At 41.8% G+C, this 15766-nt stretch overlaps 3 protein-coding genes across 3 annotated transcripts; 1 reads left to right on the top strand and 2 right to left on the bottom strand.

The window, feature by feature from the left end:
• Positions 1-650: 650 nt before the first annotated feature.
• Positions 651-1837, bottom strand: LOC115805248 (probable UDP-sugar transporter protein SLC35A4). Its single transcript, XM_030765781.1, has one exon. It carries the CDS (start codon positions 1813-1815, stop codon positions 835-837), a length of 981 nt encoding a protein of 326 aa, XP_030621641.1. The 5' UTR covers positions 1816-1837; the 3' UTR covers positions 651-834.
• Positions 1838-2565: 728 nt separating this feature from the next.
• On the bottom strand, positions 2566-3750 carry LOC115805249 (SLC35A4 upstream open reading frame protein-like). Its single transcript, XM_030765782.1, has 3 exons — positions 3735-3750; positions 2941-3039; positions 2566-2785 (listed from the first exon to the last, which is right to left on the bottom strand). The coding sequence occupies exons 1-3, from the start codon at positions 3747-3749 to the stop codon at positions 2585-2587; spliced, it is 315 nt and encodes a 104-aa protein (XP_030621642.1). The 5' UTR covers position 3750; the 3' UTR covers positions 2566-2584.
• Positions 3751-5280: 1530 nt separating this feature from the next.
• Positions 5281-13710, top strand: hmgxb3 (HMG box domain containing 3). Its single transcript, XM_030765497.1, has 20 exons — positions 5281-5420; positions 5567-5741; positions 5953-6486; positions 6644-6745; positions 6837-6968; positions 7196-7563; positions 7681-7784; positions 7878-7964; positions 8069-8157; positions 8364-8462; positions 8799-8945; positions 9673-9989; positions 10221-10348; positions 10555-10686; positions 10916-11100; positions 11431-11650; positions 12076-12209; positions 12358-12477; positions 12669-12878; positions 13095-13710. Exons 1-20 carry the CDS (start codon positions 5281-5283, stop codon positions 13617-13619), a joined length of 3948 nt encoding a protein of 1315 aa, XP_030621357.1. The 3' UTR covers positions 13620-13710.
• Positions 13711-15766: the final 2056 nt, after the last annotated feature.

The following is a 15766-nucleotide window of genomic DNA, read 5'->3' on the forward strand; positions in this document are numbered from 1 at the left end:
GATGTTTGAATCAGTCACTGTCCAGAACCTGCAACAGTCTGCTTATGTCCAGACTGTCATTTATACTGAAGCATCTAACTGCTAATGAAAAGGGCATTTACTTGTAGGCTATATTTAGTTTAACGGAGATTTTCATGTGCAAAAAAAAAAAAGAACAGCATGCAAGTTCACAAAAGACAAATTGCAAAGGTATGGTCAACAGCATATCTCTATATTTTTTATTTGCATACTTTCATTCATAAATAGTTTCTACATCTTCACTGTATGTACCATTCTATCTCACAGAAATGAAACTCCAATACATTACTTCAGCAGAAATAAAGTCAGAAACATGTAAAACATTAAATCTTCCAGTTGTAATGTCCAGTCTTAAGTAATGTTTGACCATATCAACACATTTCAATCAATAAAGATAATCAGAACAGATAGGAGTTTATGACCTTAGGAAAAGAACAGGAGAGAAATAAGGCAGAGGCATCTGCCATTAAACAACAGACCAAATCAGGCAAAAAGCAGACGCAGAGGTAGGAAAATCTACTGTTTAAGCCCGAAAGCCTGAGTTCTATGGGTTTAAACACAATGCAAAAGATAAAGCATAATTTGAAAAAAAAAAAAAAAAAAAGATAAAATCATCTGAAGGATTTTGAGCATTATCTAAAATACTCAGTTTGCCTTTCTGGAAGCAAACTGGATTAAAAATATTTCCATCTGAGAATACCAAAATCTTTGATGAACTTCTGAATACAATATATTATGTATTCCAGATGCAGTCTCTTGTGTTCTGTTACATGTTTCTTTTCTCACTCGGTAGTGTCAGCTCCACATTCACACTAATCACCTGTAATACAGGTAAACTGCCATTCCAATCAATACAACAGAACACAGGAAGAAGGGGGTGAGCTGCAATCCCAAAACTGCCCAGGAGAGTACGCTGTTCACCAGCATAGAGGAGGAGATGATAAAGAGTCTGGTGATCCCAGTGCCGTGCTTCATCACCACTGACATGAGCAGACCATTGGCCGCCTGTCCCGCTATTATCAACCATACCACCACGGAGTAACCTTCCAGAAACGTCTGTTCTTCGCCGGCGCTGGAGAAATGCGAGGCAACATTTATCAGCACTCCAAACGCGTACAGGAACAGATTCTGTAGACTGAGAGGCAGCCTCTGGGTCTTGAGCACTCGTTCTGTGTAGACTGCTGCCAGCCCTGACACAAAGCAGTAGACAAGAACCAGAAGCAGGCCCCAGGTGGTAACGTATACCGTGGAACTCAGGTTCTCCCCTCCACCCTTTGGCTCCTCTAAGTCCAGGCTGTTATAGCTGTGACTCACCCCAGCTCCCATAAGAAGCACCAAGGCCAGCCACTGGGTGGGCTGCAACTTCTTCCCCAGACACGAAGTATAAAGCAAGGCTGTGGAGGCTATTTTCAGGTTGCTAAGGACTTGAAAGGAGCTGGGGTCCATGTAAACTTGCATGAAGACCACCAGGTTGTTGTTGAAAGCATAGAGAATAGCAGGAACAGAATAGGGGAGAATACTGCTCAAGGACGCTGATGCTTTTAGGGAAGAGAGGTTCCCTGTGGCTAGAAGAGTACCAAGAGACACCAGCAGCTTTGTTAGTTCAATGAGCACTACACAGGATGAAGGGCTGAAGGGAACGCGGCCATCAACTTTTGTTAGAGCAATAAGGGGTGCGTGAGAGCCATAAATGAAAACCATTAAGACTACCAGAAACCCCCACCGAGTACCCTGTATCATCCGTCTACTCCACAGAGGGGCCGGTACACTGGAACCCATATTTTCAATCACTATCATTCTCAAAATAGAGGTGATATTATGCGATAAACACTGACACAACAGTATTCCTGAGACCGCAGTGCATTCAGGTGCTTACACTGACAGACCAGAGGCTCTATTCCTGAACATTATTCTGAGCGAATCCAGTTCGTCGTGAAACTTAAAAGGTACCGAACTAAGCAAACAACTGTTCTAGAACAGCCCTTGTCAAACTTCACTTAACATCTAGACTTTCAACTAAATTCGGTACATGGTTTTAGCAAAAACGATATTCAACAATATTATCTTGTTTTGGGTTAATTGCTTAAACATATAAGAAAATGATATGTCTGACAAGGTTATTCATAGGTTACTTTTACTTACATCCATTGCAGTTACTAATTCAGAAAAAAAAAAAAAAAAGAAAAACTTGCACTTAGTAATTCTTTTAAGGCATGCCGACAGATCTCTGGAGATCCACCATGATTGTATTTGCAGATTTGCAGATCAGACAAAAAAAAGACACCAACCACTAACTTCACTTAGTGCAACATAAAACCTAATAGAGACATTTTACCATCCTTGATGCAAAGAGAAAATGATATGGAAGACCTAACCGTGTAACTCTGTTTGGTCTGGACCTCACACCTAACACAAGAGCTCTTATATCAAATGGCAGCTATGCACAAAGCTCAGGGGTAAAGCACGACATTGGACTCTGCTGTGAACGTCATGAAATAATACATCAGTCCTCTTAAAAACCTTCAGTATTCTCTATTAGGGTAATAGTGAAGTTTTTTGGTTGTTGCTAATTACTGGGGCCTTTCTTTAAAGAGTTCAGATAGTCTTTCAAAGTCTTCTCAATGTTGGGCACCTCATAGTTCTGTGCAGCATAAATGCCCGTGAGGGTTCCCAAGGCAACCCCCAAAATGGCAGAGGAGCGCAGCTTGGCCACCACATAACCCGCAAGGAATCCTTTGAGGAACGGAGACGCCAAAAGCGAGCCACCCTGTGAAGTATTTAAAAGATAAAATTTTACAATCTGGATTTCAACTACACATAAGTTAGAACACACTTCACATATTATTTGTGCTTTGCCTGATTTTTTTTTTTTTCAGTAGCGATAATGTGTACTGAACGTATGACAGAGACTGCGACAAATACCTGTGGAATCCCAGCCTGAACCTCAGTTTCTACCCTCCTCTGGATGTCCTCCAGCTGGTCCTTGAGCTCTGCAAGATCCTTCAGCTGTTTCAGAGGATCCTAGAACACAGCCAATGGAGAAAACAATCAGTAAGATACAATGAAATGCAGGAGAAGAAGAGGGAAAAATAATAAAAAATTTCAAAATTACCACATGCCATGCTTGCTTCTCTGGCTACTCAAGGTAATTTTCATTATCTTTTTTTTTTTCTTGAAAAATCTTGTTAATCATATGTTAAACGTCTAGAACAACATGTTTTTGAGATTCTGTACCGAAGTAAATTCAGAAATTCACGGGATGCTTGACACAAACTTTGCTTCATCTAAAGAGCACACCAAAGTTATGCAGAAAATAATCTAGAACAGAATTCCTTAGCATAGAACACAAAGTCAAATTAATTTCATGTGTAATGATGGCCCATAAACTCACATGGTCCAAAAACACAGACGAATCTGCCTCTTAAACCTGGCTAGAACTGTAGTCTCGATAAACAAAATACAGCAACCCATTTCCACAGTACACAATTTTTGAAAAGTTAATTTCGGTCATCTTAGTGTCATCGTCTGCTGCTGTATGCAAGCTGTGTTGAATAACCAGCAAGTACCGAGTAACAAATGAAACCGTATTTGAGATTCTATCAAGCTTGTAACGTTAGAGGTAACTGACATAAACTTTAGTTGTTCTTTGGTGAATAACTGCATTTCACAAAAAACTGACATCCCGCAGCAACAACACCAGAGGTCTAAATACTCACCTTGTTCTCCGCCATACTTGCTAGCTAATGACACATGATTGGACAGTATCGGTTTTCCACTTATCTGGTCTGGATAATGTTCGGTTCAGATGCAACTACTCTTGTCTGGTTTAGGCGACGTCATGAACGCCAAAGTTGCATGAGTACATATGTAAGAATGTACAATGCAATATGTGTGCAGTATGTATAGACTACGTCAGTCACTGGATATTACACTATGTGAAATGAAAAGCACTCACTTGCTATGGGTGGTAAAAATCTAGTTTAATACTTTAGAAAGGAGAGCTGTGTATAATTCCATTGAACATCGAACACAAAATCTGCCTCCAGGTATTTTAAACCTGCCCGCTACTTGTGTTTTCCTCGGTCTTAAAGATCTCCCTTTGATTTAATGTGTTTGCTTGCAGCATTGGCTGGCAGAAGCACAGGGAACGAACGCTTTCACGTGTTTAAAACGTCGGTTTCGATTGGTTTTTATTTATTCATTCTGTTAGCTGATTGGCTACGAACCTTAGCAACAGTGCGCCATTTTTAATAACCGTAAGGGAGGAAAGCACATCAAAAGGTTCTTTCTGTGTTTTTCAAATATTTGCTTCCTTTCAAAAACTTAATTTCGAAATGAAGCAATTTCTCGATAATCAACCTACATGGATTATCCACTAAGACATCTTGGCGGATTTGGAGAGATATCTACGCAGTAGGGGTAAGGTTGCAACAAGACAGCAGCTCATTGGATAACTCGTCATGCCCACAGTCAGTATGGAGACATACGAATAATCGACATTTCTTACACGGGAGGGAGAAAATTATAGTGCTGTATTACAAAATGCTGCCTGATGTGTGGCAGCTGTGGCGATTGAACATCTAACAAACTCTTGGTACTTAAGAACCGAGATGTTCTATTTAGTAGTGCAAAAATCTACCTGTTATTACGTCCATGTTGTTCTTTTTAAAATGGCTCACACCAGTGTTTTGGTCACATGTAGACAAGCCGTGTCTTGCCACAACTTGAATGCGCTGTGTTTCATGACTCCATTTTACAAGCTCATAATACTGCTGTCCCAAATAAAGTTTATGACCCTGGTCATGTGGTTACACTGTCAGTGCGTGTGTCCCAAATCAGAACGTGATTTAAGACCCAAATGAATTCTACATTTTTTTTTTTTATGTAAGCCTAGTTTGACCAAAAACAAAATAAAATAAATTGGAAAACACATTACACACCGTCCAATTTTCCTTGTGAAGAGAATTCTCAGTGTCTCTATAGATAGCTTACTGTATGAGTTTTACGATAACTCTTTAGATGGCTTGTGTGAGTTCTATGTTTTCACTTATTTAAATTCATTGTCTCCCATTGTCTCCCATTCCAATTTCGGTTTAGAACAAGGCAGTACATATGGACATCAAATTTAAGACCTCACCTGTGTGGAGACAAGTGTTGGGCATGCAAAGAATCACCAAATTATCTTTGTGTCATGCTGGCATTGTATACCATCTTAACTGTTGCCACTGGATTTTCTCAGACAGGATCATATATGCTGAATAAATGGAGGTCATTTATGAAGAAGGTGAAGTGAAAATCATAGAGGAGGTTGAGAGTTGCTACACTCTGGAGGTCTCCTCACCCAAAAAGAAGAAAAAGAGCAAAGGCAATGGAGACCACACTGACAAACCTAAGAAGCCCAGGTAGAGACTTTTTTTTTTTTTAATGTTTTGCGTGGCATTAAATATTTCACAGTTTTAATGTGCTAAACATGGACAGAAAGACAGAGTGATTGATCCAACCAGTCAACCAGCTACTTACACCTGTTTTCTGAAACACTGCACTGCAGGTCTGCATATCTGCTGTACTACTTTGATGTCCACCAGACTATTCAGCAGGAGTATCCAGACATACCCCAGTCTGAGATCAACAAAAGAATCAGCGACAGCTGGAAAAGGCTGAATGTTGCGGACAGAGGCTTCTATCTCGAGAGGGCAAAGATGGAGAAAGAGGGGATGGACCCTGTAAGTCACACTGTTCATTGCATTAAATATTGAACAAGGCTAATCGCTTCGTTAAAGGGAGGGATTCAGTGACTGCTCAGAATATACCAGAGAGAACAACTATTAAGCATCATGTTACATAGGTTTATGTGCAGCTTAACACCGAAAATGACTGAACTTATTCCTGTTTGACAAGCAGTTTGATTTTTGGTTTGATTTATCCTCCACTCAGAACACCCAGTCCACAGGTTCCTCTCAAGATGTTCCAGGCTTCCGAAAAATCCTCCCACGGGCAAACTTTGTGCTGTTACCCAAAGGCTCTGTGGGAGAGGACAGGTTTGGGGATCCGGTTGAAGTTTGCATGGAGGCTGGAGTGGAACCTCAAGGGGAGGGAATTTTCAGCGAGGGGTTGGAGAACCGCACTCAGGAAGCATTGCTTTCCTCAGGAACACTTGGGAATGAGGTGGAACTAAGCGAACAATGCATTGCCATTGAGGGGCTTAGCGAGGAGACGGCTATTACTCTCGACCGAACCGGTGCACTCCAGGGAATCTTATCCCAGTATTCCTCAAAAGCAGCTAGCTCTCAGGTTTCCACACACAATCCCCAGAATGCCACTCAGCTGATGAAAGATGAGGGGGCCAAACACATTGGTGGAACTCACAGTGGTATTGGCATGGTCGTGGAGGAAGGACCTGAGGACGTCTCTTTGGTTCAGCCTGTTAAAGCAGAAGCCACTCATCTAGTTGCCATTATACCCAATCAGGTAAACCTTTCATTCACACTGTCCTACCATTATGAACTATTTTTTAACACCTTTACATAGATAACCATCATCTCTGGTGAAACCATTTCTGAAAAGATACAGAGTCATGTATGACGTCATAATTCAAAACAAAATAATGTTTTGGAATTCTGACCAGGAGCTTCTGGAAAACAAAATCATCCCAGCTGCTGCCAGTTCCATTATGATGGTTCCTGTGATGAGCAATCTGAGATCGGAGCCAAAACCCTCGTTCAAGCTGGTCAGTGTCACCCTTCTCCTCAGAAAGAGTCATTTCAGATAAGATATCTGAAATTGCTGTTGTTTTATTACTCCTCTCTGTATTGTTTTAGCCCATAAAGTACACCAGGAGAGGACGAGGCAGTTGTAGCACACCCGGGTGTTCTTTCTCCTATGTCACGCGTCATAAACCACCACAGTGCCCTGACTGTGGGCAGCACCTGGGGGGCAAATGGGTGGCCTCTGTAAGTCAAAACGATGTCTCATTATCTTCTTTTGTGGGGAAATATGAATGTTTTTAATATCAGATTGATGTTTTGGTGATTGGTAGGCTAATGTTCGCTGATACAGGGATGTGTCTTTGAGCTGGTATTGTAGGACATGAGCTTGAGTCTAACGCTTGTATTGTTTTTTTTTCACTCTTCTGGTTTATGCAGACAAAAAGCAGTGCTGATTTCCTTTTGACTTACAGGCAAAAAAAGCTCCAGAGAAGTCAGCAGTGCCTGGAAACAAACTGCCTCCAGGGAAACAATCAAAAAACCAGAACGAGGAGTGCAAATCCTCCGCTTCTACTGAGATGGAACCACAACACACAGCAAACCCACCAAATGAGGTCACAACGCAAACAGAGAGGGAGGAGAAAAAGACTGGACGCCCAACTAACCCTGTTAACGTCCGAGATAATGCCTCTCCCACAGCAGACAAGGACAGCACCTCAAGTGGTGACAAACTGGTCAGACCGAAAAAAGGGAAAGTTAGTTCACAAAAGACAACACCACCAGATGGTGCCACAAGCAAAACTACTGCCGTTACACTCACTGAAGGAAAGACAGCTGTCATGTAAGCAACAGGCTTTTGAAGGGAATTGTTCTCAATGTTTTGTTTGTTTTTTTTTGTAGTTTTTTGTTGCCAGAACAATGCAACACACATTTCCTAACACGTAACGTATCTGTGCAGAGGCCTGAGCAGCGGACGTGTGCGGGTTATAGGTAAGGAGAAGAGCAGCAGTAGTTTGCGGAAGCGCCGCGTTCGTGCCATTCTTCCTGCTCCTGCCAACCCCAGTGAGTCTATTCTTAAAACCAGCTTCATTTTTTTTCACTCTTCATTTGTACATATGAATGAATGAATGAATGAACGACTGAATTCTCCAACAGGTCCATCCTCTCAGGCCGCTATTGTCCAGTGGATAGCTGTTCCTCCGAATAAATTAAAAGACGAGATCAAAATTAACAACAGAATAGGTAGGCCATTGAAGTTTATGAAGAGAACATCACTTTTTGCACGGAAACGGAGTACTGTATATCACTTATTCTTTCTTAATTTTGCAATGTTGTTGTTTCTCCAGCCAAATCCACAAACGACAAGGTCGCAGCCCTGAAACCCAGCACACTCAAACAGCTTGGACACACTATAATGCCAAATCCCTTAGAACAGGTCAGATTACCCTCCTTTCACATTACCTTTTTCTTACCTTCAGTGTCTGTTACAAGACACAATAATTACACGTAACTGACTGATTCATTTAAAAATGCTTAAATGTCTCAACCGATTTAGTACTTTGTACTTGTAGCATTTGGAGACAGGACTAACCTTTGTTTTGAAGCCTCTCCTAACCACTGTTTCATTTCATGCACTAGAAGCAACCTACTCAGATCAGCAGCCACCAGTACATTGTCACCGAAAATGGAGTGAAGATTCTGTCAGTGATTCCCTTCAAAAACAGCTCCAGCTCTTCTTTGGTTAGTATCAACCATTTTTTGAAGACTGATCAAAAGAGTCCTCAAGATTTAGTACTTTTATAGGAAATTCAAAGCAAGCTCAAATTTCTAGTTTATTGGCAACTGAATGTAGACTAATGTAGACTTTGAGGCCATAATTACTGCATAACCGCAGTAAATGAAGCCAGTTTCCATGTTTGTTTTATTACATATTTGATTTATTGTATAGGGGTTGTGTGTAGAAATGAACTGACTTGTACTACCAAATTGTATACTCATTCATGTACCTTGATAAAATAATATGTATAGTGTTTTGCTATAAACATATTCCTGTTTTTTTTTTTTTTGTCCCTGTAGTCATTGGGTTTGTCGACAGCCCGAGGCAGAGGAAGATGTAAAAACCCTTCCTGTGATTATATTTATAAGAACAGACACAAGCCTCAACACTGTCCCAACTGTGGCTGGGAGCTGACGAAAAAAACTGCCAAGAGAGCCAAAATGGAGGTGAATGATTTTACTCATTAAGTCCACCCAGAGGAGAATTTAACCATGTAAATGAGAATGACTTTACAGAGGAAGCTGCAGGGCTATTACAGAGAATCCAAAACAAAATTCAGTTTCATTTAATAATTGATTTGTTGTGGATTTCTCAGTGTTTCATGGCTATGACATTTGATGTCAGTATTTTAAAAAAGGCATGCTGTAGGCTTTAATTATAATAGAAAAATGGTTGCCGCTCAAAAGTACCTCTTACTTGTGTGGTAACGTATTACAGTCTGTTCTGATACAGCAATTACAATACTCTAACACTGTAATATATATTTGCTTTAAGTAATAGAAAGCAATAAAGAAAGCTGCTTAATACATATGGGTGAATGATTTACTGTAGACCAAGGAAGATTTGAAGTTTGTGTGATATGTTGTAGCCTTATCGGTACATTTTGTATTAACTTGATTTAGTTTAGTCAGATCAAGACCATCTCACTCATGCCATATAAGTCGCACTTGGACTAGACCAGGGGTGTCAAACTCCGGTCCTGGAGGGCCGGGGTCCTGCTGTAGACAACTAAATAGAATCTCTGATTGGTTGAAGAGTGTCCACACCTGTTTTCAAGGTGAAAATCAACAGGTAACTAAGAGGTGAAAACAAAAATCAGTAGGACCCCGGCCCTCCAGGACCGGAGTTTGACACCCCTGGACTAGACATTCACAAACTGCATTTGGGTTTCAGACGGATCCTGAGTCCGTGGCGGCTTCGGCGGCTCTGCTGGACCCGTACCAGCCCCTGGGCCCGGCTCAGAGAGAGATCCAGCGACAGTCCACCCTGCAGCTGCTTCGAAAGAGCCTGCAGATCCCTGAGAGCGAAGCGGAGCTGCAGGACGTGCTCGACCTGATACAGGAGCTGAATAAAACCCAGCCTGCCACGGGAGGAGAAGGAGAGGGAGAGAGAGACGGAGATGCCCAGCGTATGGGCTGGCCAAGCTTCTATGAGCCAGCTGCTACTCACTGCACTCTCTGCCACTACCCTCTGTTTAAGGGAGACAAGGGGTGAGAGCCCATTTTAAAGTTTGCCGTAGATAGTCTCTGCAACCCCCTATAAGTCAGTGAGCGCCCGCTTACGACAGCTGCACAACATAAAAACTTTTAATGTACTAACTTTTCAATAGTTATAACTATCCTAACTCATAATCACTAAGAGTCACTGTTTCTGGAGAGAAACTGCGATACGGCAGTTGCAGTGTCATTGGAGACTTGGTACATGCTTTCCCTGTTCTTTAGGTCCGTGGCAGGACAGGAGAACTGCTGGTTACTGAGTGACTCCGGCATTCAGACCGCCAGTGTTCAGCTGAAGATCTGCATGAACCTCCAGTGTCTGGCCCTGCACAGTTTTACAGACCTGCATCCTGGTAAAGCAAAGAGATGCCCCAATTTCTGTGACCTCTGGCCCATTTTTGCGTTCTGACTTATCTAGCACCTATATCATATCAACTCTCACACCTCGACCGTATCTAATAACACATTAAGTATGTCATTAGTTCTTGATGAACCCTGTGGCCATATAAGTTTGTCTGTGATGTTTTATATGGTGAGTGTATGTATTTTGTCCTTTCAGGTCTGTTTAATGTGGGCAACAAGCTGCTTGTGAGTTTGGATCTATTCTTTAAGATCCGTAACCAGATCCGACTGGGTCAGGACCCAGCACAAGCCGCTCTTATCATTCTCGACCATGTTCAGAAACAGTCAGGTACTGGAAACTCAATAAAACATCTTGTTTTATCTCCATGGTGATAAGCCCATTCACACTTTAACTTAACCGTAATAGACTCTAAACCCACTTTATCTGTTTTGACTGCTTTTTCTGTCCCATTTATCTCCTCTTTCTTTGTTTTTCTCTCTCTTTATCCTTGCTGTGTCACTCCTTCATCTCTCTCTCTCTCTCTCTCTCCCTCTCTCTCTCTCTCTGTGTCTGTTAGCCTGTGCGCTGAGCTCAGAGGAGGTGACTCAGGTCCAGGAGCTGTTGTGTAGTGGGTATTGGGCTTTTGAGTGTTTGACGGTGCGTGACTACAATGACATGATTTGTGGAGTGTGTGGCATTGCACCCAAGATAGAGATCGTTCAGCGCAATTCCAGAAATGTTCTGCAGCTCAAGAATGTGGAGGTAAGTTATAGGAACAGTAGGGGACAGACAGAGAGAGCACCAGGCCCTTCCACGACAAACTAACTCTGGAACCAGAGTAAAAATAACACCTAGATTGCCACTTCTGAAGACCTTGTAAATTCAGCTTAAAATAAGAAGGGGTTATAGTTATTGTGTTTCCTCGGCAACTCAATGCAAAGACCTTCACTAAGACCACTCTAGTGCCCTGTGTTTTAAATGAGTCTTTGAGTGCATTATGCCATCTCTGTGTATTTGTGTGTGTATAAGGCCTACACGAGGGGGGTCTGTGCTGTTCTGATATCCTTCACTGGTCCATGTTCCTCTCTGCAGTTCACTTGGCCAGACTTCCAGACATGTGATGAGGTACACGTGGATGAGTTTTGGCTGACAATGGAGAATGAGGCTCTGGAACAGGCTGTGTTCCCCTCCAGTATTCCCATCACTCGTTTCGATGCCTCCATCATAGCTCCCTTTTTCCCCCCACTCATGAGAAACACGCTCGTCATCAACACAGAAAAGGATAAGATTGTTCAAGATGCACCACAGAAAGGTAGGGTGTTTGCCATGTTGCTTGTCCAGACCACAGTATTTTTCACACAGCAGTTTAAGGTGGTTCTGAATGAAATTGCAAAAACTTAATCCCTCTCTGAGACAATCACCTCATAGAAAATATTTTTGCTATTCGCTAATGTTTTTGTTTGTTTGTTTGTTTGTTTGTCTGTTTTGCATTTGTGATTAGTCAATTCATTTTTAATGTGATTTAGTGTGTATTTGCACTCTTAAGTTTTTACAGATTTGAACAAAGCCCAACTTGGTACTAAGTCCTCACCCCTATTTTAAGTGAATCAACACATTGACTTCAGTCAGACCGTACATACCTCAAAAAAAATGGAGTCATTCAAATCCGATTTGATAACACGTGAAAGCAGAAAGCTAGTGAAACTTGCTGAGGTCACATCTGACTTTCTGTGGCAGGAGACGCATCCATGCTGGTGCGGCTGATCCATGAGGGTCTGCTGAAGCCTGAGCAGATAGACCAACACACTGAAGCTGAACTCAGACACGTCCTGGAGAAATGTGGCATTCCTGTCACACCACACTGCACTAAGGTACAAAAAAGAGAGAGAGAGAGAGAGCGTGTAAACCACTCACTGTTACATTTGTTTTTTTTATGTGTCTTTGTATTTGTTGTTTGTGTTGCTTGAGGTGATATGGTAATATGCTGACTGGCCTCTCATCTCTCCTCTGGGTTGTCAGGATGATCTCTTGGTGTCTGTCTGCTTTCTGTACACACATGTACAAAATGGACTGGCCACAGCTCCTCAGCCACCTGATCACCTGACAGCAGGCAAACTCAGCAAGATCTGTCCACACCAGGTAACAGGACCATATCTCTCTCTCTCACTAGGTATCCTTACATTCATCTGTCTGTCTGGCTGCCCACCCATCTATCCATCCATTCATAATACAGTTGTCATTTTTACGTCACCTTACTGAATGAATCTGAGTAGAGAGGTCACCTCCAACCAAGAGAGAATGGATCTGAAATTATTGTTGTGGTCGTCCAGGTGGTTTGTGGCTCCAAGTACATGGTGAGAAGAGAGAGCGCCCGGGACCACGTGGACCTGTTAATTTCATCACGTTTTTGGCCTCCGGTTTATGTGACAGACTGCGCCCAGAAAGTGGCGCTGTGCACGGATGTGCAGTACCCTGAGCTGGCATCACAGATGTGGGGAAGGAATCAGGGCTGTTTCTCCGATCCCATGGGCAAAGCAGAGGTGAGGTGTCGTTTCGCCCGTAGCCATGTTTAATTTGAGTTGCCAAGTTACATTCATAGCCCCAGTGCCTTTCTTGTGTTACCAGTCCTCCCAAAACTACCCAGCACATGAATAAAAAATGTCTTTGAAGAATATAAAATTGAAATCATGCTCATTCTCTTGGGGGTCTCCCTGCTCCGAAGCCTGACGTTGTCTGCGTCCTTTTTTCCCCTCCAGTACGTATCGTGTACGGAGCTACAGGATCAGCAGTACAGCGTGGACCTCTCGGATGTAGACAATTCCCAGGCGCATCCCATTACCAAGTCCCCATCCCGCTGGGTAGTACACCAAGGCGGGAGGGGCCAGGAGCAGGAAAACCCTGGACATGACCCCCACCATGCAATGACGCTGTGCAAGGAACTGGAGCCTTACGTCAGCCTAGTGGCAGAGCTAATGGAAGAGAGAGAAGAAGATGAACCGGACAACACCTCCTCTCCCACCGCCATGAGACGCAAAGCGCTCACCTTCGAGAACGCCGCTTACTACTACCTGTACAACCGGCTGGTGGATTTCCTGAGCAGCAGGGACATAGTTAGTCAGCAGATCATGGAGGTGTTGAAAGTGTGCCAGCCAGGAGAGGTTGTGATCAGAGACGCCCTCTACAGGCTGGGAGTGGCACAGATCAACACTGAGCACGAGGAAATGGGTGAGATTCAGGAGAGAGATTCAGACCAAGTCGGGGAGGAGGTGGTGCTGCAGTAACTGGAGGGAAGGACTGTTTACTGCGGTGCAGAAGAATGTTCCGGATGACTGAGAAACATGATGTGAAGTAAAAAGACACAGAGGCTGTGTGAAACAGTCAGGACATTAGATAGTTTATAATACAAGAGATTATGCTGATTGAGACACTCCAATTTAGCACTGGTGATATTCAGCTTGAGATGGATCGCATACTTACCTCTTCTGGAAAGAGAGAGAGAGAGAGAGAAATGATACTGCCTTAAAAATGTGGTGATGTTATTTGGAACAGGGTGATGCTAGAGTGATTGAAGAAACAGATGGAGACTTGGAATCAGAATAGGACTTGGAATTGAGGAAAATGTTTTATCAGATGGGATGAAGGAAACAAGTAATAAAAAAGAGACTGAGTAAAGTAAAGTTAATGCTATTGTTTTTCAAAGGCGCTTCCCTTCACTTTACTGTAATTAAGGGTACAGAGTAGATCTGTTTTAACTGTGTGTTAATACAATGAATAAACGTAACAAACTATACAGATTACATTACGAGTGTAAATAACAGACTTCTTAACGTCGTGAAGAAGTTTTTACCTCCTCAGCTCCAACTTGGTTGCTGTCAGGGATAACCTGGACATTTGACTGAAGTCTCGTCCTTCTCAGTTGACCTCAGTCAGTTAGATATGTGTGATAGTTGTGTGATATCATCAAAATAATGTGAGAACTGATATGCTTTTATCAGGACTGTATCTTTGCTTTATAGAATTTTTATCATGCTCAAAAAGGAAACTTGAATAAGATGAAAAAAAAAAAAAGAGAGACATATTTAAGTTTCTGTGTACATTGGAAGATCCCGTCTGCAGACACTGATCCAGGAACTGGCACAATAAAGTTCTGTGAAAGCAGATCGATGATTTATTGAATTTCTGTTGTAAAGTATTCCACATTTTACCCTGAAACATGGGAACAGTACAAAACTGACTACAGGAAATCTACACGGAAATAAACCAACGTACATAAATTCTGTACCAAATCCTCCAGTGTTACTGTGGTGTTGAATAGTTGACCTCTGCCCCTCCCCCAAAATGTAGCTGACATCCAAAGAATGTAATTGTCTGGCAAGACAATGGATTATTTAAATGTATTGAATATTTGAAGAGAATATACGTAATATTTACAAGAAATGTGTTCACCTGCTGATAGTGGCAGTACACAGGACACGACATATAAATTAACACTTTGGAGAAACAAAAATAATCACAGGATTTTTTTTTTTTTTTTTTTTTTGTCCCTGGTAACTTTGGAAGGATATTTTGGCAGTATATGCTGAATGCTACAACAAACAGATCATGTATAAGTTCAAAGTACAACCAGGTTAGATTACTAATCAAAACTAAACATCAGCAGGGACAGACAAGAGGACTTGCGTCCATTTTGTGCTCAGCTTTTGAAACCATGCAATTCAGTTTCAGCACAAAAGCCTCCCTTATCTGCTTTAATGTTACAATTCCAAATCTTAAATGCTAGGAAAGGATCAGATATTACATGGATACGATTATTGTATAATTATAATATTATGGTTATGCTGTGCGTACCACGCTGTTCAAATGACCTGGGTGGCGAAAGACTAGGAATAAGAATTTATATGCTGTACATATTGTCCTTAGTATTTCAGATTGCGTAAAAGATCATGCATTTGCATAATGATGGAAACAACATTTCATGTTAACTGACCGAAAGCCCTAGACGAAAAACAGGAAGGCCACATGGATGTCTCAATTGTGGTGCACAAACCTCAAACACATAATAAACAGCAAAATAACACACATAAATGCTCTGACTAAAATATAACCTAATTAGTTAGAGTTTTGGGCTCATTTTTAATAGCACACAATAGAATCAGTAGGATTATATAAATGATGGGTTTTTTTCTGCGTTTTAAGGGTTTTTAGCGGGGTTTTTTTTTTTTCCTTTTTCTTTGTGAAAATGTCTATTGATATCCTCCAGGGATGTTGGACAGATCTGAAAGACATAACGAGGAAGTGAACTTGCAAGCTTGTTCTTATGTGTCGGGCAAGAATGCTGAGTTTGCAGTTTCTCACAGGTTGAAACAGAGAACTTGTGCTGTCTCTAACTTTAGTGACAATAAAGAAAAAAAAAAAGAAAAAGAAATTA

This window comes from Chanos chanos, chromosome 2 (assembly GCF_902362185.1).
Source record: "Chanos chanos chromosome 2, fChaCha1.1, whole genome shotgun sequence".
Classification (NCBI taxonomy): domain Eukaryota; kingdom Metazoa; phylum Chordata; class Actinopteri; order Gonorynchiformes; family Chanidae; genus Chanos; species Chanos chanos.

Coding starts and splice junctions, on each gene's coding strand:
- LOC115805249 (XM_030765782.1), bottom strand. Junction 2,786..2,940: donor TTCAGGCTGGGATTCCACAG/GTATTTGTCGCA, acceptor AATACTTCACAG/GGTGGCTCGCTTTTGGCGTC.
- hmgxb3 (XM_030765497.1), top strand. CDS start 5,281: ATGGAGGTCATTTATGAAGAAGGTGAAGTGAAAATCATAGAGGAGGTT. Junction 9,990..10,220: donor CTGTTTAAGGGAGACAAGGG/GTGAGAGCCCAT, acceptor CCTGTTCTTTAG/GTCCGTGGCAGGACAGGAGA. Junction 10,349..10,554: donor TTTTACAGACCTGCATCCTG/GTAAAGCAAAGA, acceptor TTGTCCTTTCAG/GTCTGTTTAATGTGGGCAAC.
- LOC115805248 (XM_030765781.1), bottom strand. CDS start 1,815: ATGATAGTGATTGAAAATATGGGTTCCAGTGTACCGGCCCCTCTGTGG.